Source organism: Lepidochelys olivacea (assembly GCF_965140295.1).
Source record: "Lepidochelys olivacea isolate rLepOli2 genome assembly, chromosome: 17".
Taxonomy (NCBI): Eukaryota; Metazoa; Chordata; order Testudines; family Cheloniidae; genus Lepidochelys; species Lepidochelys olivacea.
The window spans coordinates 10,094,338-10,116,893 of NC_140427.1; the positions used below are offsets into that span (position 1 = coordinate 10,094,338).

The 22,556-nt window shown below is 47.1% G+C and overlaps 1 protein-coding gene across 6 annotated transcripts in view; it reads left to right on the plus strand.

Moving 5' to 3' along the window:
* The window catches only part of SGSM2 (small G protein signaling modulator 2), a 142,076-nt gene extending 120,741 nt beyond the window's left edge, over nucleotides 1–21,335 (plus strand). For 5 of the 6 annotated variants that reach the window (XM_084650858.1, XM_084650857.1, XM_084650859.1 and 2 more), the window contains 11 exons: nucleotides 1,890–1,954; nucleotides 2,513–2,658; nucleotides 4,280–4,408; nucleotides 7,621–7,803; nucleotides 9,465–9,878; nucleotides 10,960–11,084; nucleotides 12,617–12,699; nucleotides 13,215–13,324; nucleotides 17,458–17,554; nucleotides 19,799–19,966; nucleotides 21,095–21,335. In XM_084650858.1, the coding sequence (XP_084506984.1) occupies nucleotides 1,890–1,954; nucleotides 2,513–2,658; nucleotides 4,280–4,408; nucleotides 7,621–7,803; nucleotides 9,465–9,878; nucleotides 10,960–11,084; nucleotides 12,617–12,699; nucleotides 13,215–13,324; nucleotides 17,458–17,554; nucleotides 19,799–19,966; nucleotides 21,095–21,183 (1,609 nt within the window). In that variant the 3' untranslated portion in view covers nucleotides 21,184–21,335. The remainder of the gene's footprint in view (nucleotides 1–1,889; nucleotides 1,955–2,512; nucleotides 2,659–4,279; nucleotides 4,409–7,620; nucleotides 7,804–9,464; nucleotides 9,879–10,959; nucleotides 11,085–12,616; nucleotides 12,700–13,214; nucleotides 13,325–17,457; nucleotides 17,555–19,798; nucleotides 19,967–21,094) is intronic. The other variant, XM_084650860.1, reaches the window with a different exon arrangement.
* The last annotated feature ends 1,221 nt before the right edge of the window (nucleotides 21,336–22,556 follow it).

Sequence of the window (22,556 nt, forward strand, 5' to 3'; positions counted from 1 at the left end):
CCCTTTGCACCCCGCACGCAAATGTCTGCCATCCTGCACCCGCTTATTAATGTAGCCATGGTGGACGTGTCCGTGGCAACATCTGAGACTGAGGTAAAAAAATTCAAGAGTGCTGAAGCCCCCCTTTCGAAAGGGACCCAGGCATTTAGGCGCCTAAGTCGCCATGGGAAAAAAAAAATCAATGGGACACAGGCTCCTAAATTCCCAGGTCACTTTTGAAATTGGGAGTTAGGCTCCTAAACCCCATTGGCACTTTTCAAAATGGTCTTCGATAGGTTTCCTGGGCAGGCGGAGGAGAAGTCGCAAGTGTTGCCGCTGCACCTGTTCAGCCAGCGGTCCCCTGCCTCCACCCCCCAAGGCAAGGCCTTGCATGTGGAGAAAAGTCACCCCAATGCCCCTTGCTCCAAGCACCAATGGCGAGTTTTAGGGGCGAGACGCTTCAGGGCTCCCAGGCGGCTCTGCTCCGGGTTACGGGGAGCGCGCTGTGGCTGGGCCACCGCCTGTGGAGATGTTACAGCATCACAACAACGAGAGCGAGACCTGGCTCCTTGTCTCTAGGACACAGCCTTCACTTTTCAGTCTGTGGCGCAGCCCGCGCTACCAGCGTGCACCTAGAAGAGCCTGCCGCGCACCGTGTGCTAAGCAGCCTCCCCTCCTGCTCTCGCCACTTCCTCTACAAAGCCTTCGACCGTGTCGAATGGCGGATCACACTGGTTCTGTGGGACAGAGAGGAAGGAGGCTCCAGTGGCAAGGGGACTAGCCTGCGACTTGGGAGACCTGGATCCAATGCCCTGCTCTGCCTACCTCTCAAGCGGTGTTGTGAGGAGACATGCATTAAAAGCTTGGGGAGACACTATAGTGATAGGACCGAGGTCTCTCAATCGCCCCTGATTCTTCTCGCAGTAAATTGGTTTTACGTCCGTGTACGCAAGAGGAGAATCAGGCCTTCAGGGGCTTCTGTTCAGTGCTCTATAAATGATCAACAGAAGCAGGTGAGCGCCATCTTCATTTAGCTCAAGTTCTCCAAGCCTCTGTTGGCACAGCGTTTTCCCTGCTGCATCTGTTTCCGTGCTGCGCCCAGCCTCGTCCTTTAGTTTCTCCTGCTCCCCTTGGAAGGTTGCTCGACGCTCCTCTAGAGTTGCCCATGGGAAGCACTGGTGTCCAGTTGCGGCAGTCCAAAAATGCCACTTATTTTTGGGCCAGGAATGTTCTAAACTTGTTGGTGTGGTGGTTGAAATGCCCCCAGGAAGTTTTGTTTTCAAAAACTCCTGTTGCAACATTTTTGGTTTTAAAACTGAATGTTGTTCAGGGTAATTTTATTTTTTTTAACTGAAAAACTTGAACCTTTCTATCAAAAAAACTTAAGAGCTGGCTGAAGAGTCTGTGTGTTTAGGTCAGTGGTGGAGGGAGTTCAGTTTTATGGACATAGGCAAACCAGTCATCCGTCAAAGGATGCTTACACCCCTACTTTGGTCAATGGCGGTGTTGTTGTCGCCAGGTTGGTCCGAGGCTATGAGCGAGAAGGGTAGGTGAGATAATATCTTCTACTGAGCCAAATTCTGTTGGTGGAAGATAATAAGCTTTGGAGCTACATAGAGCTCTTCTTCAGGTCTGGGGAAGGAAGCAGAATATTAATGTGGCCTTTGTAATCCACCTGTCACTGTGGTACTGAGTTACCTAAATATTCATGTGGCTTGGGGCAGCATCCCAGGCAGCGAAATAATTTTAAAATCCAAAAACCTATTTCCTGTCAGATTTCTTTTTTAACCAAACGTGTCTTAGTTTGGTTTGGGAAAGGGGCAGCGTCTGTAGATCAGTTGGGATTAGGGATGTGTTCCATGATCCATATCACCGTAACCCCAAGCGTGTTTAAAAATGTCTCCCTACAGAACCCCATTAAAGATGCTATGTGAAAGCATGAAGAGGCAGATTGTTTCCAGAGCGTTCTATGGATGTAAGTGAGGCTGTTTTCCAAAAGGGACAGTGTATGCAACTCCCGCAGTATCACACGCTAGTTTGCACTGAGAAGGGCTGTGAAGTCAGGTCACTGGCCATGTTCAGGTTAGAGAGGGATCCAAGCCAAACTATGGGGGGAGGCAGTTGAAAGCCAAATCCAGGTGCAAATTTTTCAGGCGGCCCTTCTCTTCATAATGAGCCAAAGCAACCTAGAACTTTAGAGCGTTCAGAATCCTGACCCAAATATCCTGGCTTGGTGATGCCAGCGGCTCTTCTGTGTGCAGCCATGGAGAACTGATGCTTAAAGCACTGCATGTTGCAACGTACTTTTACAAATACGCGTTTGTTTTTTCACTTCCCGGCACAAGATTAAATAGCTGTCAACTTTGCCTCCCCCTTCCAGTCTACCTAGCATGCACGTGGGATTGTAGAGAGGAAAGCTTTGCTTCCAGCTTAAACTGCCCTGCTCCATCTTTAAAAGGAGCTGCTGGCATCGGATATAATAACCTGCTTGCTTATATGAGATTCTGCCCTTCTATTTCCACCCCCTCTGCAGGGCTTGCCTACTGCCGCCATTTGTCTACAGTGAGAACGCATCTGTCTGCCCTCGTGAACCATTCAATTATCCCACCTGACAAGCCTTCCAGCGCTGCTGGAGGCCTGACTAAAGAGGTCTGGAGTAAATATCAAAAGGACAAAAAGGTAACGGGCACAAAACCTACCCCCAGTTCATAAAGGGAAAAAATCAGCACCCCACCCAACCCACACACACACTGCCTCAGTGTCACGCCCTAATTTGGCTATAAATATTTCTAAGGATCTTTTCAAGTGACCAGTGTTGCCTTCTAAGACTACATAAATTCACCGTGTGCAGCTTTGTTCCAATATTTGTGCAGACCCGATTCTCACTTACACTAAGGCCCCTTTGAGCTACCAGAGTAGTGGAAAGTTGGCATAAATGGCTGTTTCACTCACCTTAAAGCCCTTTTCGCTGTCAGAATGTCATAAAAGTATAAGGGCTTGTCTACACATGGAGTTGTTCCTGATGAACTCCATGTGTGGACACACTTATTCCAAAATAAGAGTGCCTTCATGGTGTTTAGCTTAACCCAGCAAGTGGTTTAAATGGGAACAATGCACTCTGACTCCAGAATGTGTCCACACATGGGGTTAATCAGGAACAACACCATGTGTAGACAAGACACAGATGAGAATCAGCCTGATGTATCTTTAAGCAGGATGAAGGAGATTTTGTAAACTAGGACCATCTAGAGGAACACTAGATCTCTTTGCCCTGCAATTTTAGACCTTTAAAGTGATGTTTTTATTTGGACAATCCACTTCCTGATTTTGGGCAGCCCAGAAAGCAGCACTGATGGGGAGAAGACTTGAAAATTTAGGAGCCTGAAAATCTTCGGGAAAAGCCAAAGTGAATTAGGTTTTTACATGTAGTTTTTGAAGCAGATATAGTGCCATTAAAAATAAGGGCTGGTCTACACTACGGGGTGCGGGGAATCGATCTAAGTTACACAACTTCAGCTACGTGAACATACGTAGATCTACTTACTGCGGTGTCTTCACTGCGGTGTCTTGACAGGAGAGACGCTCCCGTCGATTCCCCTTGCGCTTCTCATTGAGGTGGAGTACCGGAGTCGACGCTAGAGCGATCGGCGGTCGATTTATCGTGTCTATACTAGATCCGATAAATCGAACCCCGCCGGATCAATCGCAGCCGGTCGATCCGGCGGGTAGTGTAGACAAGCCCTCAGTCATTGCCAGCTCTGATGACTGGAGTCCTGTCTACAGAACAGATGTAGCACAAGCAATGTCAGGGCAAACTTCTGAGACAGTCTACCTTTCTGCTGACCACATGCTCCATAAGCACCTTCTTAAACATCTGCTTAAGTGCTTTCTTGATTCAGGACCCTAAAGGACTGTCCATGGATTCACACTGTGTGAATTCCTTAGAAGGGCAATTCTCCAAGGCCTGTTTGATCCTTTGCATCTCTGATGACAGCAAAGGTATAATTTAGCATCTACACAGTGGTAGATTCCATGATGGACACCAGTCCAATAGGAACTGACCCATTTTATATAGGCCGCTCAACAGCCATCAAATGGTAAGATCATATTGGGCCAGATGGGAACCAGTGACCTAGAAATAAAAGTATCCCATCTGTATCCCATTGCCAACCTTTTTAAGGCTTCCACTGTTTGTGTTTTTTCCATTAGCTGTGTACTTGCAAGTAACTCTAGTGCTTTTATGCAAGCTCAATAGTAAGGTGCATTCATTGTCCCCTTCCCTCTTTCCTGACTGCTTTAGAATTACAAAGAATTGGAATTACTCAGACGAGTTTACTATGGCGGAGTGCAGCATGAGATTCGAAAGGAAGTGTGGCCCTTCTTACTAGGCCACTACAAATTTGGCATGACCAAAAAGGAAATGGATCGGGTAAGTTCCGGCTTCTGAGATTTAAATGGGATGTTGAATTTTTAAATACGAAGAGCACTCTCTAGGTGTAATACTTCATTTTAATAAACACTCTCCTAGCATATGGTCTTTAGGGCACCAAAGCCCGTATTTTCGGGGTTTCTCCGGTAGGACTTGGGAATGCGAACTCCTGAGTTTGATGCCACCGTGGGCAAGCCACCTGGCCTTCCTGTGCCCAAGTTTCTCTGTTTGGAGGATAATTGCCCTCCTAGTGTAGTGAAGTGTAAATGCTAACGTACTATTTATACTACACACACAGAAAACCCCCACCTTTGCCAAACTAACAACCGTTACAGATGGGCTACAGCCCTGGGGTACGAGGGCTGTGATGAAAATTCGGACAGCACAGTGACTGTACAGCCAGCAGCCCCACTGCCGTGTTCCCTTAACACAGGGCACCTCCACCTCAGAAAAGCTACAGCGAACCATTGGGCGCGGCTTTCAGTTAGGGTAGACACTGGAGGGCCTCCTCGTGCCTTTTTTGTGCCTGAAGGCCAAAGAGCGTGTGAGCAGCGTCTCCCTTTTATGAGATGGTTTACTGGACTGCGTGAAGTGATGCTGACCTCAGACTGCAGCCTCCCAGGGGCCCTGAAGGAGTGAACAGGAGGCTGATGGACCTGCGTGTCTGTCCGCAAAGGGCAATCATAGGAGAGCAGCCTGAAAGCTGAATATGGTGGCCGGGGCGGGGGGGGAGTCTTGTGTGGCTTGTGTCTGGCGTAGGTCTCGGGGGGAGGAAAGGGCAGGCAGAGGGATTGTGCGAGCATGTGGCGAAGTGCTCGTCGGAGCAGGCGCTCTAGAGACTCCCCTCACGCGTCCGTACCGCTCCGCCAGGCTGCCGTTCTTAGTAAATTCGAGCTTTAGCAATGGCGAGGTTGGTAATGCACTGCAGCGCCTGTGACATGAGACGCACGTGTCCCTCGACTGCCGGTCTGTCTTCTCTCCAGTTAGACACTAATGACCAGAGAGAGAGCCCAGATAACTCCACCACTGTCTAATTTTGCCAGATTGCAATCAAAAGGGGAGACAGGAAAGTACCAGTCCCCTGGCTTTCCCTTTCCTCCAGAGGGAGGTAAAAGCGATGAGTATGGGTAATATTCAGTAAGTAGAAAAACAAAACCAATCTGCATTTATCAGAAGGGGACTGTTTGCCTAGTGCGTAAATCAGGAGTCAGGACACCTGGCTTCAGAGTCCCAGCTTCCGTTTGTCTGCGGGTTACGGCCAGGGATTGGTAATCAGGACAACTGGATTTTATTCCCCTTTTAACATCTGTGCCTCAGTTTCCCTATTTGTAAAATAGGACTCCTATTAAATTCACCCAGGGGTTGCAAGGCGTAAATCAGTGTTTGCTAGGTGCTTTGGGATCCTCAGATAAAGGGTGCCATTGAAGCGCTAGACTGGAAACTCCTTGGAGCAGAGACTCTCTTTGTCCAGCACCTAGCACAGTGGGGCCAAGATCCGTGACCGGGGCTCCTGGGCACTCCCACAACACCAATAATTATTAATCATAATAACGATAATGGTGCATTGGTTTGAGGAGTCAGCCCCTAAACAAAAAAGGCGTGCATTGGATGGGAGGGAGTATTAGGCAAGTGAGAGATCCAAGCAGTCAGAATATCAGCTCGCCAGGTCCTCGACTGAAACCATCACCGATGATTTATCACGTTTGCTTTCTGTACTATCATACCATCATTCATCAGCGCTGGGCAGCCAGGCTGGGGGCACTGTCTCACACGGCTCTCCTCCAGCTCCCACTAGGGGTCGTACTTTCTGATTTACTTCTCCACAGCCACCTCGCCTGACAGATATCCCCCCAGCTCCCAGGGAGAAGGCTACAGTAGCAACCAGCTGGCAAAGCCCAGAGCCTGAAGCCAGCTCACTATTAGGGCTTTTATCCAGCTCTTGGCAAGCAACAGAGCAGTAAAGTTATTTTCTCTCTCCTCGTAGCCAGAGGGTGTTTTTGGTGTCTGACTTGCCTTTCGACAGAGGAAACCAGCAGTAGCATACTACAAGAACCAGGGCGGGTGCATCTGGCTAGCGTGCAACTTAGACTTGCTCTCAGCTGCTGATTCTGCAACGAGCTCTGCACAGGACTCATGTCCGGGAGCTCACTGCAGGGGCCTAGGTTACAAAGATGGAAGGGGGGGGGGGCAGAAATACAGTAGGGTGCCATAGGATTTGATTAGAGCAGGCCGTTGGTCCATTACCTTTAGTGAGATTTCAGGAGGTGGGCAGCACCCTTCTTGTTTATCTGGGGCCAGTCATGAAGTGCTGTATATTAAACGGTTTAAAAAAAAAAAAAAACCTTCCTGCCCTTCGTGGTGGCAGTTTACATGCTGAAGCATGAGATTTGATTGCTCCTATTTAGCACGCCTGATGTTACTGGCCAGTTGCAGCTGTGAATTCTGCCCCTTCACTGTTTTCTTTTCATTGGTTCTAGCTTGACCTGCCCTTAAATTTCACTACAGTCCTTTGCCTCTCATTCTGCTCACGCCCAAGCATGTGCCTGATTCCACTTTGCCCGTCTGTCGGTAGTTGTGGCTTGCTCTTGCTGACCTCTCCCAAACAGGAAATGTATTTATCCTCACAACACCCTGTGAGAGGGGGCGGGGCTGGTAACCCCACTGGCCAGATGGGGAACTGAGGCACAGAGAAACTAAAAAGAAAAGGAGGACTAGTGGCACCTTAGAGACTAACCAGTTTACTTGAGTATAAGCTTTCGTGAGGAAGCTTATGCTCAAATAAATTGGTTAGTCTCTAAGGTGCCACAAGTACACCTTTTCTTTTTGCGAATACAGACTAACACGGCTGCTACTCTGAAACAGAGAAACTAAGTTACTTGCCCAAGGGAAAATGCCCCAAATCCCAGCTCAGTGATCAGAAGACCATCTTTCCTCCTTTCTCTCTCTCACACACACACACACACACCTGAATTTAGGCTCCCCCCCCAATTCTTATTTTGCTGAAGATGGGCCCCATCCTGGAATTGAGATCTAGACCCCAAGCCCAGTTTCCCTGGAGCTCAACGGGGTTTCAGATCCTGTCTGGCCACCTCACTAGCTTTAATCTCTTCTGACGTGCAAGCCACGCCATCTGGGCCTCTGACTGTCTCTGATGCCCTCCTGCAAGGAGGGTCTAACATTTCAGCTGCGTCTGTCTGTGTCTTTGTTCGAAGGTGGATGAAGATATTGCTCTCAAGTATCAGAAGGTCATGGCCGAGTGGAAAGCCTGCGAGGTCATCGTGAAGCAGCGGGAGAAAGAGTCACACTCTGCGATCTTTGCTAAGTTTTCATCAGGCAGCAGCATTGACAGCCATGTTCAGCGATTGATCCACAGGGATTCCACCATCAGCAACGACGTAAGTGGTCTTGTTTAGCTCTCTGTTCTCCTGTGCACTCATCCTTAAGGAATGTTGCAGTACAATGGGCGATGCTGGAAATATAGTGCTCACAGGCACAGCTTGGGGCAGAGGGACAACAGTTGCATAGGCACCCTTGGGAAACTGCCCTCTGCATAATTTAGGCAGTCCAGGGACCTGCTCTCAATTAGAGAAGCCCTGCCTGCCCAGCAACTCTGCAACCTGGAATCTCTGTCGAGTTCTGGGCTATGGTCCCTGGGCCAGACCATGCTAGGGCTTGCAACAGGGCACATATAGGGTAGTCTATGGTTGTTCCTAAGCCTGCAGTGGGGGTATTCTCCCCCAGCTGGCTAAGGGGCTTTTATGGCCTCTGTCTACCACAGCAGCAGAAAATCCCTCTCAGGTAAGAACCTCTGGGGAATGGATTGGCTCAAGGAATTGATAATGGCTCTGAAGATTTGTTTGTCTTCGGGTCCCCAGCTCAAATCCAGCCAAGAGCAATAGTGATCGGCAGTTACTATTCCAGCAACCACGTGGTGGGTCTCAGTTTCATTTCTAGTAGGCAGGTGCTCAAATCAGAGATGGCCCCAGTGTTTGGCTCTGCCCTCGTCCCTCTAAGCCTAGATGCTGAGCACAGAATAGACAGGCAGACTGAACAGCCCTTGTGACGCAAGGTGAGGCGTTAGCCACACCGGTAGGCTATGCGTTGGAGTAGGGGACTTGCGCTGCCCTGGTTGTATCTCCAGGGCTGCTAATCTGGCACCTTTCAAAAGCACTTAAATTCATGCACATGGATATGTTTAAAAATAAAAAAAATTAAAAAACCGTAGTCCTCAAAGCTGTAGGAAAAAATGAGTCACATGGACAGTAAGACTGTACTGTCCAGAACAAACCCACCTTGCTAAAAGGGATAGACGATGACCTAAAAGAGCTCTCCCATCTCTAGCCATCTGTGACTATAAAAGCCCCATCACACACACTTTCAGGGTTAGTCTAAGCTATGCACTTAGCTGCCTCCTTATCGTTCAGAAGAGAACTTTACTCGGGTAGCTGAAAACAGAACTTGCACCCAAAATCTGTAGCAAGTTTAAAAAAAAAAAAAAAAAAAGTGGTGAAGTTTGCTTGCCCAACAGAAGGCAGTGCTATGAAACATGAGGTTGAAGGCCAGGATCTCCAGGTTCACAAGTGATTGCTCAGCTTGGGTGCCTCCGTTTTTGGGTGCCCAACTAGAGATGTTTTATAAAGGGGCTTGGTTTTTCAGCGAGTGGGTGCTCAGAGTCTGGCCCCTTTAAACGCGGCTCAGGTTAGGTGCCCAAAAACAGAGACATTCAACATCGTCATTTTTTAAAATTTAGGACACGGTGTGCAGATCTCAGTGGATATTACTTTTAGAGTCCCTCAGTGGATATTACTTTTAGAGTCTCTTCTCTGGTCATATCCAGCCTCTAAGTTCATTGTAAAACCTGGGTAGATCCACTCTGTTCAGCTATAATATATACACGCACGGATGCTGCATGGGATAATATACAGATGCTCTACTGGCTCGGTGATCTTGTCTGTTGAAATAACCTCGGCCCACACACGAGTTTGGGACTTACTTGGTCTTTCCTTTCATCCCCCCCCCCCCCCCCAACTCCTGCAATCCTCACCACCACCATCAGGTCTTCATATCTGTAGATGAAATGGACTCAACAGAGCGAGACTTACAAGGTCCGGTTGACCCCTCGTTGACTGTGGTGAACGTCGACACTCCAGTCGCAGCGGCTGCCGTCGAACAGCAGTCAGTAGAATTTGATTCTCCCGATTCCGGGCTGCCTTCTTCTCGGAATTACTCGGTCGCTTCGGGCATCCTGTCCAGCATTGACGATGGGCAGAGTGTCTGCTTTGAGGACGGGGCGGAGGAAGAAGTTAGCGCGGACTTAGAAAGACCAGATCTGGACGTGACCCAGGCTCAGAAAGCCAAGGTGGTGACCTCAGAGCGTCAGGATTCTGTAATGGAGGAACAACTGTGCTCCCAGTTGGATTATTTAACGTCTGGAGAGGACATTGCTTCTGTTTGTGGAGCTGCCTATACGGTAGGTCACTATCATATTACGCATTGACCTATGTCTGTAGAGCACTCTTCCTTCTCTTCCTCTCAAAGGCCCTGCATGTATTTCAGACTTCCTGTCAAACAGGATTTAACTAAGGCTAGGCCAAAACCAGAACCTAAACTCTTTGAATGTCAGGGAGTGGAAGGGAACCCATGCATCCAAATCCCTCCGAGCTGTTTAACTGCTGGGTCGTATCCAAATCTAGGAGCAGCCTTTCTTCTGGGTCCAATTCAGAGGTGGCCAAAATCTCAAAGGAACAACTCATGAGAGTCTCTGGCGCCATCTGATCCAAATCCTAACCCATGAAACTGCACCCTAGCCCTAATCCAGACCCAACACCACCTGCTCGGATATTAGCGTTGCTATAAGCAGATTTAAGCTTTTTTGCTTCTGGCCTGTGTGCCGCCAAAAGCCTGCCATCGCCCTTAATAATCCCCTGCACTGCTGGGCTGTGCTTGGAAGGCTCAGAAGGGAGAGCAGATGCACTGTACCTGGGACTGTCAGCAGCAGTGAGGTGGGTAGCTGTATGTATTTAAGCTGTGGGGTGGGATTCTAGGCTTTCCGGGTTCAGTGGAATCAAATCACATCTGGGGTTAAATTCTCTGCTGTGCCAAAATCTTCAGTTCAGCGGAGATGAGGGAAGTCCGTTCTGGTGCCCTGACTCTCTGGGCCAACCTGCACCAGCCCCTGGTCCCCACTGTGTTTCAAGAATCCTAGGGGTTGCTCTAAACTGCGCCAGCTGGCTGCCAAGGGCTATATGCAGCTGGAAATTGCCAGAGCACACTGTACTGAGGCCACGGCCCCCCAAGATTCTCCCTGTGCTGTTGTGGTGAGTGCAGGAGCCAGGTAAGTGAGCTCTGGTGCTGCTTCGAGCACCCTCTTGGTGGTAATAATACCTAGCACGTATAGCGCACTTTTCATCTGTCAATCTCAAAGCGCTTTCCAGTAGGGGAACTCGGCTGAATCCGGACATCTTCCTACTTCTTAACTCAGGTTAATCTCCAGGAGCATCTTTTGTTTAACAGCAAGCGTGCCTCACTGGGTTTTTTTTTAAACCTTCTAGATAGAATTACTGGACACCGTTGCCTTAAATCTGCATAGAATCGATAAAGACGTTCAGAGGTGCGACCGGAATTACTGGTATTTTACTGCTGCTAACTTGGAGAAACTCAGAAACATCATGTGCAGGTAACACAGCTTGCAAAGCAAACGCTGCTTCTCACTGCACTGCAGCTAACTTGGGTTAATATCCGATAGTGCTTGCCTCTCCCAGAGTGCAGTACGGTATGGCCAAAAGCTTCCAGAGAAAGAGAAGATGTGGTCGGGTGGATAGTTTAGTGGAGTCCCAGCTCAGCTTCAGATTCTCTGTATCACCGTAAGTTTTGTAATGTACTTTGTTCCTCAGTTCCCCACCTGCAAAATGGGGCTAATGCTTCCCTACCTCCCAGAACTGTAGCAAAGATCAAATTAGTTAAGGAAACGGAGGCACTCTGATACGAGAGTGATATTTCAGCGAGTGGGAATGGGAAGGATACGTTTTCAGATCAAACCCCCTCCAGGCTCCTGGAAACAGTTCAGCTAGTATGGAGAGAGCTACCCTATTGAATCAGAGGTCAGTACTGTCCCTTTAACAATGTCGCTGCTGGCGGAGTATCCTGCTCTGAGTCCAAAAATTAAAACTTACTTCTCATAAGAAAAGTTTGGATGCTCAGACATTCAAGGCTGTGCATGCATTGTTTGGGGTTTTCCGTGGGCCTCCGGATTACAGTTTCTACATCTAAATTATGTGGTCTGAGCTACATTCTGCCCCTGCCAAGTGGTATTTGAACTCCATACAGTGCTCTAAATCTGCGTAGTCTCCTGGCTTTTCTAGGGCATGATTCTGGAAGCTGGGGCTGGATTCCCACTACCAGACACGCGTGCCTCCCCATAGGTGCTGGAACTAAGGGTGCTCTTGCACCCTATGGCTTGAAGTGGTTTCCATTATATACGGAGTTTACAGTTTGGTTCAATGACTCTCCTCAGCCCCCCTGTGCCTCCCTGGTTTTTAAGGCGGCTGCTGCCTTTATTTTCGTTAGTTTGTATTTCACCCGGTGGCAAAAGTCCCTGGAGGAGGGATATTTTTCAAAGCCACTGAAGATTTAGGAGCACAAACCACACTGAAAGTCAGTGATTTTTTTTCTTCCTCCCAAAAAGTGATGTGCTTATGTAACTCTCTCCCTCTGTTTTGTAGAAATCTAAACACCTAATTCACCTTTGCCTCAGGTGGAGCAGGAGAATAACTAGTGTTGCTGATCCCTCTCTACACCCCAGTGTGATGTATTTGTGACTAAACAGGCCGGGGTGCTGGCTGTAATAGGACTAATATGCAGCTGTACCCTCATGGAGAATGTCAGAGCACCACCCCATAGGAGTTTTTTGGAGCCCTGTATATAATGCAGTAGAAAGTTCTCTCCCTGATGCACAATTCGATAGAGAAGGAGATCCTCTCTTACAGCTTTTTTGCACCAGCCTATTAAATTGTAGGGCTTTTTAAGGGTGATTTCTGTAAGCACTATTGGCTTCCTCCTTAGGGAATTCACCCACTGGATCTACAGCCCAGCGCTAGACATAGGGCTTTCTATTGGAGTTGGGTCTTAGGTCCACTAAAAACGATCCAGCAGAGAGGGGATTTAGAGATGACGTTTGCTAGTGTCTCTTCTGTTTCTTTTTTTGTGCAGTTATGTGTGGGAGCACCTGGATGTTGGATATGTCCAAGGCATGTGTGACCTACTGGCTCCTCTCATGGTTATCCTTGACAACGGTAGGCGGGCCGAGTTTTCCTTTTGTAATGCTCTGCTACCCTGGCAGATTAGTACGAGGTGCCCTTGGGAACACACGGAGTCAAAAGCGTACCACGTTTCGGAGGAAGCTGTGTGCATTATGTAATGGCAACTCCCCCAAACGGAAGGCTGCAGCGTTCCAGTCATCTTCCTGTTGCGAAGTGACTCACCCTGGCCTCTTGGGGATTCCCTATTTAATCTCCCCAGACTAAAGTTGACCTGTAAACAGAGGTAACAGTATTTCTGTAGCTGCTGGCACTGCAAACTCAACATGGGATCTGCAAATCGAGCTGGGCTCCTTCTGCAATCAGACAGATGGTCCAGTGGCCCACCTCATATTTTCACCCGGCACTGGTCATGGGGGAAAATAACAGATTTGGAAGGAGAAAGCTGCCCCTCCCCACCACCCCGTTACGTTGCAGCATCTTGCCGTGTCCAGTACAAACATGGGTCCCAGGCTTTGCAGCACTCTAATCCATCCACTTGCTATCCACAGATCAACTGGTGTACAGCTGCTTCAGCCACCTAATGAAGAGAATGAGCCAGAATTTCCCCAACGGAGGTGCTATGGACACACACTTCGCCAACATGCGATCACTAATTCAGGCGAGTCCTCACTGGAGAGGAGCTGGGGTTAGGGCAGGGGAAGCATATTTGTATTGGCCTTTATGTCCCATTAGCTTGAAGCGGCCCCGCTCTTAGGCAGGCTCGTCCTGCTGATGCAATGAGGTGGTGACAGCTCCATTGGGGGGTTAAGCATCTCAGTTCCTGGGTGTCTGCCCTATGCAGTTAGCAAGGGATATTTGGGATCAGAGTCGTGTATATAGCTCTTGGAAGGAGCACTGAGCCTCTGGTACAGCACAGCTCTGCCCACAGAGGGATATCCATAAAGCGCATGGACTGATCATCCTATGAACCAGCTACAAGGAGTAATGACGACAGTTCGGCCTATGGGTCTATGGGCTGATTCAATGGGAGACGGCTCAGGCCCCTGAGAGCAATTGAGAAGAAAAGACCCCTGAATTGTCTTGGCATTGGCTCAGTTTCCTTTGCGCTCACATGCAGGACTTGGGCTGCGTGGATCTGTATTCTTGGAAGCTCTTCTTGCTGTCACCTTTGGGTGATTTATTTAGCCCCCAACACTACACTGCAAGGCAGGGAAGGTGGGGGAAAAGCAGTCAGGTGCAGTGATGGTTTATATAATCCTGTCTGGGGCACTGCTTCATTGTGTGTATACTGAGCAAGGGACGTGTGAGAGGGCGAGGGACACACACACTATTTTAGCTGGGTTGTTTGTTAGAAGGTCACAACTCTGGGGAAAACCAAACCATCCCCACCCGCTGCATGTGATCTCAGTTTTCCCAGGGTAAATAGGTAACAAATAATAAAAAGTACAAAAATATTATGATTTAATCAGATACAGTGAATCATATTTACTTTATAACCATTAATTAGACACAGGTTGTGATATAACTATAGTAGAGGGACATAGTCACATTTTTATATTAAGGTTACATTTGTAAGTAGTTGACAAAGGTGTAATGTATATGTAACCATTTAAAATATAACACACATTAATGTGTATCCCAGCTATTAAACATCATCAGCAGAAGGCAACCTGTTAGATTTTAACAATTTAACTTCTTATAAACTATATTAAGGGTCTATTTATAATCACTGGTCTAGATTTTGTGTGACCACATAAATAGGCTTTCCAGTTATTTTTTTCAAATAATTGAAGATAAAATTTTTTAAATCAACTGACAATTTTTGCACTAGGAAGAAATTATCATGTCTTATTGAGCATCTGATTTGATAGCAACCTTAAGGCCCTGATCCTGTAACTGCATCCACGCAGGTAGATCCCTCTGCCTCCTCTGAGCCCCGTCAGCTGCCTACAAGTGCAAAGATTTTTTTTTAATCCTCCCTCTGTTCATTTTAAAATGAACAAAGGAAAGATTTTTCACGCAAGGAGGGGGACAGGTACTGATCTTAACCAATTAAGATCGAAACTCTTCCAATGCTACAAATATGTCTACACACAGATATTTAGATATGACATTTGATCTTTATAAAATTAGTTAATCTCTGAGTACTTGCAATTAAATTGGTTCATTAAAATTTGATCCTTTTAAGATACTCAGTGATTTGATGTGCTGTATTCATACATGTCACAGTTGTTGAATCCTTGCTTTAAATATAAAAACTCAATCTTAATGTAGACTGAGATTAAAATAATTAGGTTATTCACATACTGTGAAAACATTAAGAAGCTATTTTACTTATACATGTTTGTTTTTTTCCAAATGGGAGGCCACAAGCCTTTAAAGGCTCCTGCATGTTGTAGTTATTCTCATGACCATAAACAGTAAATAAGCAATATGCTGATAACACTCTAGGATAGGGGCTTCTTCCTTGCAGGAAGTTACTTTAGGGCACCACTAGATGTCTCTGTTTATCATTCATCTGGTGGTACTTGGGGGGTAAACTAGCTCAGTGATTCTCAAGCAGGGGTCTTCTAGGGGGTACATCAACTTATCTAGATATTTGCCTACTTTTACAACAGGCTACAGAAAAAGCACTAGCAAAGTCTGTACAAGCTAAAATTTCATACAGACAATGACTTGTTTATACTGCTCTATAGACTATACACTGAAATGTAAGTACAATATTTTTTGCCAATTATGTGGTAAAAATGAGAGTCAGCCATTTGTCAGTGATAGTGTGCTGTGCCACTTGGGTATTTTCATGCCTGATTTTGTAAGCAAGTCGTTTTTAAGTGAAGTGAAACTTAGGGGTACGCAGGACAAATCGGACTCCTGAAAGGGGTCCAGTCATCTGGAAAGGTTGAGAGACGCTGCTGATCCAAACAAACATTTACATTTGGCTTATTGTGCTGAATGAGCAAGTATGTGAGAACAGAGCCTGGGCAGTGGAGTTCGTTGAAATTGTATTTCCGTGTCTGGCTGTCCAATACTGTGGCTCTACAGCAGCTTTTAAAGGGCAATAAAAATATCAGACTGGATTGAAGGAGGAGGATGGCGGGGAGGGCCGACACATTCTGTACCTGAAAGGTGTGGCCACAATTTCACTGCTGAACAGCAACTTCCTTCAGAACCAGGGCGGATGTCACAGTGAAAGCAGCGCTTACTCACAAGCCTGTCAATTGGCCTCTGGGAGAAACCTTAACTTTGATTCGCTTCCCCATTTTATTTTTGAGATGTTCACCTGACATCTGATGAGAGGTCGTTTCATTGTATGGCTCTTCCATGCTGCAGCGTGGGAGCCGGGAGTTAGACTCTGAATTTTAAGTAGCGAGTACTCCATATAACAAAATGGAGCAGATTATAAAAATCTAGTCCTGCAAACCTTAAGTGAGTAATTCTGTGGAAATCAGTGGGACCGCTCATGTGCAAATAACTGGACACATATTAGCTTATTTGAACTTTTAGACCACAATGCAGGCTGGTAGATCTCTGTTATGTGTATTGCTGGACCCTACCATCTTAGGCGCTGCACAAATGTATAACAAACGAATGGTCTCTGCACCAAAGAGCTTCCATAGCAAGTGACTGACATGTTTGGGTTTGTTGTTTTTATAAATGTAGGAGCACACAAACCAGCCCCTGAAATAGCTGGGATTACCCCCTGCCGGTAAGCAGTAGCTCCTAATCTGCTTTCCCCTCCCAGGACCCCCACGTTTAGAACTTCAACCAGTTTTGGGACCCCTCTGGGGAGCTGTGGCCCCCAGACCCATGCTTCACAGCGCTGCAATGACTAACCATTGCTTTGACCTACCGGAGCGAGAAATTTTCAAAAGGTGCAACTGGGACTTTAACAGCCCTATCCCCTGGGGCCCTTTAAAGAGCTTTGCAAATATCAACCTGCCTGCTACTCCCTGGCGAGGGAAGTTAGGGTAATCCTCATTGTACAGGGAGAGATTGAGGTGCAGAGAACTTAAATTACATGTTCAAGGACACACAGTGGCAATGTAGGCAATAAAAGCCTGGAGTCCTGACTTCTTCTGCCCTGCTGTATCAGTCTCATGCTGCCCCCCCCCCCCATAAGGGTAGGGGAGAAGATAAGGGGGTAGAGTGATCAGACACCCCACATTCAGCAATATTAATCAGGCTACGCCAGCTGGACGCTTTGTCCCCATGTTTTTGAAGTGGCGTCTGAACACGACTGCCACCTGTTTGCTGGTGGGAACTCAGCTAAGCATCCGTAGCTGGGGTACGTCGCCATTGCTGTCAGCTTCAGTGAAACGCAGCCAGTTTCTGAGGATCTGGCCCCAGAGGTTTATACAAACTTCCTACCCCGTTTTTCTGCATACGTGTAAGCTAAGTTTTTGTTCCTCTTCCAGCACAACCGCTCCAAAACAAAGGGCTGGATTTGCTAGTCTGCTATGGCCACCTTGAGGCGGCTGTATTCTGGTTGGGGGTGACCAGTGGAGAATTCCCCTGCTGTAGGGGAACTCTCAGCTGTCATAAAGCTGGTGGAGGTAACCTTCTCCACCAGCTGTCTTCCCCTCCCACCTCTGGTTTACGGTCAGGTCAGGGGAGGGAGACAGAGTGGAGAGTAACTGGCGTACAGTCACATGTGGACGTTACAGCAGCTAAGGAGCTACTCTAAGCGCACGGTCAGGCTGGGTGGGGTACAGAGACTCTCCTCAAAGTGTTTGATACTGGTACTGTCGGAGGCAGGATACTCAAGTTGAAGGGTTTGGTTTTGTTTTCCAGATTTTAGACTCTGAGCTCTTTGAATTGATGCACCAAAATGGAGACTACACCCACTTTTACTTCTGCTATCGTTGGTTCCTGCTTGATTTTAAAAGAGGTAATAACACTGACTTTAGTGTCGGGGTAGGAATGGTAAACAGAGGCCGCCGTGGTCATGCCAAGGACCCTACGTACAATTCTCAATTTGCCTTCTAACAAATCAGCACAGCAATAGCTCTGAAGACAGTATAAGGCGCCTAGCACACAACCCAGTCTTGGGCGGGGCCTGTAGGTGCTACCATATTACACATCATCCTCTATCCCAAACACCAAGATGGCCTCTCCCACCATTAAATAGATGTGTATCATAACCAATCGCTACAAACCAAGAGACATGTGCTTGCTGTAGAACAAGTCAATAGTTCATTTAAACACATGAGCACTAGCTTTCCCCAGATCAGAGGCTTAAAGAAACGTTAACAGTCAGCTCTGAAAAGTACAGATGTTCACATGCTTAAGTGCGGGTCTTGCAGACGAGAGAGATGAAAGAGGAGAAAAAACAAGAGCCTGTCTGGGGGTTCTCTCTCTCGCTGGAGCAGCTGTCAGATGGGGGGTTGGGAAGAGGATTCTGAAGGGACTCCCAAATCCGCTTCCCCCTCCTCCAAAGAGACCCACAGCCAAACGCACACTGTAGACCAGTGATACTCAGACTGAGGCTCGTGAGATGCAAGTGGCTCTTTAATGTGTCTCCTGTGGCTCTTTACGGCACATGATAGAAAACACTGTGTGATTTCATTAAATTATTAACCAATCTTAGCTGATAAAAATAACAATACTGGGCCTGTCATTTTGCTGTGAGCATAATATATATAAAAACTAAGTCTTTCCCCCTCACCCTGTTTAAGTGTGAATCTATAGCACTACAGTAAATGAAACAATGAATTCGCATGACTTTTGGGTAACGCTGATCGCTAATTTGGCTCCTGAACCACTGGGGTCTGAGAATTACTGCTGCAGACCCTACACTGTCACTGGCGGTGAAGATGGGCCCAGGTGTTTTGGGAGTTTTCAACAGTTAGAGCCAGATTCTGCTCACAGGCAAACCAGTGGAAATCCAAAGTAACCCTACTGCTGTCTCTGGATTTGCTCCACTTTCCACCAGCACCCGCTAGCCCTTACGGGTCTGTTTCTGTGTCCGATTCGTGCCTCGCTGCCAGTACCCACAACATTGACAAGCAGCAGCTACATTCAGCCCGGCAAAATACAGAAACTGCCCTGAGACCCTTAGGGCTTGTTCTTTGCTGTAACAATTACCGGGCACCCTTTTTAAAGCCACCACCTCAGCCGCGCAGACAGTGCTTTCAACCCCTCAAGGAAGCGAGGTTGTTAATAACTAGTGAAGATTCAGGATTAGAAGCCCCAGGCAGAATTGGGGCCCTACATGTTGTCCATAAACCAAGTAAGAGCTGATCCCTGGCGCAACGAATTTAGGGCAAGATTTTTAAAAGGTATTTAAGCCCCTAGTGGGATTTTCAAAAGCTCCTAGATGCCTCAAGCCCATTGAAATGAATGGGAATTGGGCACCTAGATACTTTTGAAAATCCAACTAGGCCTCAAAATACCCTTACACATCTGGCCCCTAGCATCTAAATAGACAAGACAGAGGAAGGGGAAACTGGAGACTGATTCCAGCTCTGCCCCTGGCCTGCATGGAGACAAGTCACTCCACCTCTCTGCCTCACAGGTCCAGTCCAACAGATCACACTGACTCACTCCTTTGTGTCTTGCTCGCTTGGAAAGTTCTCCAGGCCATTGGGATTATACAGCTAGTGGCAAACTCATGTCTGTTATTACCTGCCTGCACTGTGATCTGTATTTACTTTGTCTTGTGAAATTGTCTTCATAATCTGTGGAAAAAAATCTCATTTACTCCCATAACTCCCCTCTCTGCTGGTTATCTTTTGCTTTTCACTCAGGACACACAATGAAACTAGTCAGTTTCTAGTCTCCAGGGAACAGCCCAGTGCTGTTTAAATCCCTGGTGTTGTAAAGGAATGTTTCATTCCCACCTCCCAAAAGGGAGATCTTTCGTTTTATTTTTCAATCTGGAAATTTTTTGTATTCTTAGGAAGCTTTGTATAAACAAAAACTCCGAACTGAAGTAAGCTTGTTCTTTGACAGCTCACTGAGCCTGTATAACCATTAAGGAGCAGGTTTTGCCACCATGACTCATATGCATGTCAGAATCTGACGTCTAGTACTGTTTGACCTCTGCCAACAGCCCTAGAAAACATGTCCTTTGAGAAACAGAACTGGTCAGCTTGAATAATCAGATGCTCTTGTAATGTTTATTCCCATTCAGAATTGTTGTACGAGGATGTATTTACAGTGTGGGAAGTTATTTGGGCAGCAAAGCACATCTCTTCAGAACATTTTGTCCTTTTCATTGCCTTAGCACTAGTGGAGGTCTATCGAGAGATTATCCGTGATAACAACATGGACTTCACTGATATCATAAAGTTTTTTAATGGTAAGAGATGGGGGTTTGGGGGGAAAAAAAACATTGATAAAAAGCAGTGGAATTGTCTCATTCACCTCTCCTTACCTCCTCCCCATTAGTGTCTGGTGGGTTTTTCAGATCAGAGTGTGGGCAATAGGCCAAGATTTTCTAGCAATTCTGGGTACCATGATGTTTGGGTCTGAACATGTTAATGGGCCTGTTTTCCAGAAGGGGGAGGCATTCTGCACTTTTCAGAAGCTAGGACTCTTTTAAGAAGGTGGCTCAAAGTGGGCACCCAAAAAACAGAGGAACCCAAACTCACTCATGGCCACAGTGTTTATATGCAGGTAACCTCGCTGGTGGCCGTAGATCAGGGGTTCTCAACTGTTTTCTTTCTAAGGCCCCTCCAACATGCTATAAAAACTCCATGGCCCCACTGTGCCCCAACAACTGCTTTTCTACATATGAAAGTCAGGGTTAGCATTACAGGGTAGCAAGCAGGGCAATTACCCGGGGCCCATTGCCACAGGGGGCCCTGCAAAGCTAAGTTGGTCGGGCTGCGGCCTCAGGATTCAAGGCCCGGCGCTTCAGCTTTCTGCCATGGGCCCCAGCGAGTCTAACATGGGTCCTGCTTGGCAGGGCCCTGGACCCCTGGTTGCCGTAGACTGTGAGTGATGAAAGAAAATGGGTTTTCAGGGCTCAGGAGCAGCCTGTTCTCAAACGAGTTTCTACCTTTTTTGTTGGAAAAAGTTCCCAGGCGGCTATAAAACTTCTGTCCAGTGGGCAGTGGGAGAATGTTTTAAAATAGAGGGACGTATGAGCCTTCCAGCCCAGAGCCACTGAGGAATGGGAGTGAAGGTCAGCTGTATGGTTTAAGATGACCAGCGTGCTAGCCTATTCCTCCTCTGATCCCTGTGGCTGTAGGGATTTTCCCCAGCACTAAAACTGAAACAAAAGGGATTGTTAACACGGGGGGCAGGATCTCTGGACCGTTAGCCCTAAAGGATTAATCCTGGATCTTTTATGACACAGTTAAATGTGCAAGTCAACAGTCATGCAATACTTTTGATTGCTGCACGTGTGTGTCTCCCTGGCTTGCAGGAGCCTGAACAACTCCTGAGGCAGGCAGTTACAAATCTGTGTCTGTCTGTCTTGTAGAAATGGCAGAGCATCACAATGCCCAGGAAATCCTGAAGATAGCAAGGGAGCTCGTCTACAAAGTGCAAACGCTGATTGAAAACAAGTGAACGCGGACAAAGAGGAAAACGGGCTTAGCACTGACTAAGCATTTCTTGCACTGTAACTTCAGATGATGTTTTAATTGCATCTTCCATGTAATGTAGTAAATAGTCCAGAGATTTGTAATAGACTTTTAAAACAAACAAATTTTCCACCATGAGCTGATGAGGTTTGTGTTTGATAGTCCTTGTTATGCTCACTTTGTAGTGCGAGGCAAACCTTTTGTTTTTTTTGTTTTTTTGCATTCTACCCTCTCCTAGTCTCTAGGTATTGTCCAGCTACATGTCTGAGATACAGAAGGAATTTGGGGGTTTGGAGTCCTATTTTGACCTATCAGACCCTTAACACACTAGAGATATTTTGTGCTTGACCAAACCTCCCTGGGCATGCAGACTTAAGGCCGCCAATTCACCGCCCATTGAAGTCTATGAGCACTGGAGCAGGATCTTAGACAAGCAAGTGCTGTGGAGTTCACCTAGGAGAGGTGAAAGGATGTCCCAGCTCCCACGCGGGTTTTTGGCCGTATGTATCTAGAACCATTTATGACCAAGTAATCACATTAGAAATCACACGGTGGAAGAGAATAAAAACAGCCTGTCTCCGAGAAGCCAAGACAGCTTAGTCAGAAAACTCCTGGTCAAATATCTTCACTAGGCCACTAGTGACTCCTGGCAGTAATCCGCAGCATATCTACAGGTACCTTGCGAGCGTCTGGTATCCTTGGGCCAACCATCCTCACGAGAAGAGGAAAGCTAGGATTAAAATCTGAGGGGGCAACTTGTAAATTGCTGCCTCTAAGAGATACAAGACGCTAAATCGTCATGTCCAGATTGTTGCAATTTTAAGTCTTTTAAAAAAAACCTTAACGGTAGCGTTTGCTGACATTTCAGTGACACTGGTATGAGAAGACGTGAAGGCCAATTTTCAGTGCCCACAGCCCCTGAGCATGTGCTTCAAGTTAAACTTGTGATTAAACCCCTCCCTACTTCACTGACCACTACACAGTTGCTTAGCATGGTGCTGAATCTGGGCCAGAAAGATTAGAGTCTCTTTCGGATAGGAGCTGGCTTTTTGTTCTGTCTGGACAACAGGGTTCTGGGCTGGGGACCCAAGGTGCCTCCACAATATAAATAATTGTAATAAAAAGAGACTCCAGCTATCAGGGAGACATTTCTGCTACCCTTCCCCACAGTAAGTCGTCAGTACCTTACTCTGCAAGTATTCCAAGGTGGCAGAATCTGGCCCTATATAGTTTACACTTTCAGGTTAGTCAGCTCTTGAAACCTGGCTTAGTGCATAGGAAATTAAGCCCCTTCTCGTGGGGTTGGATCTCCCACTCCTGCACCTGTGTGGAGTGGGGCAAGCACAGGGATCTGCAGAA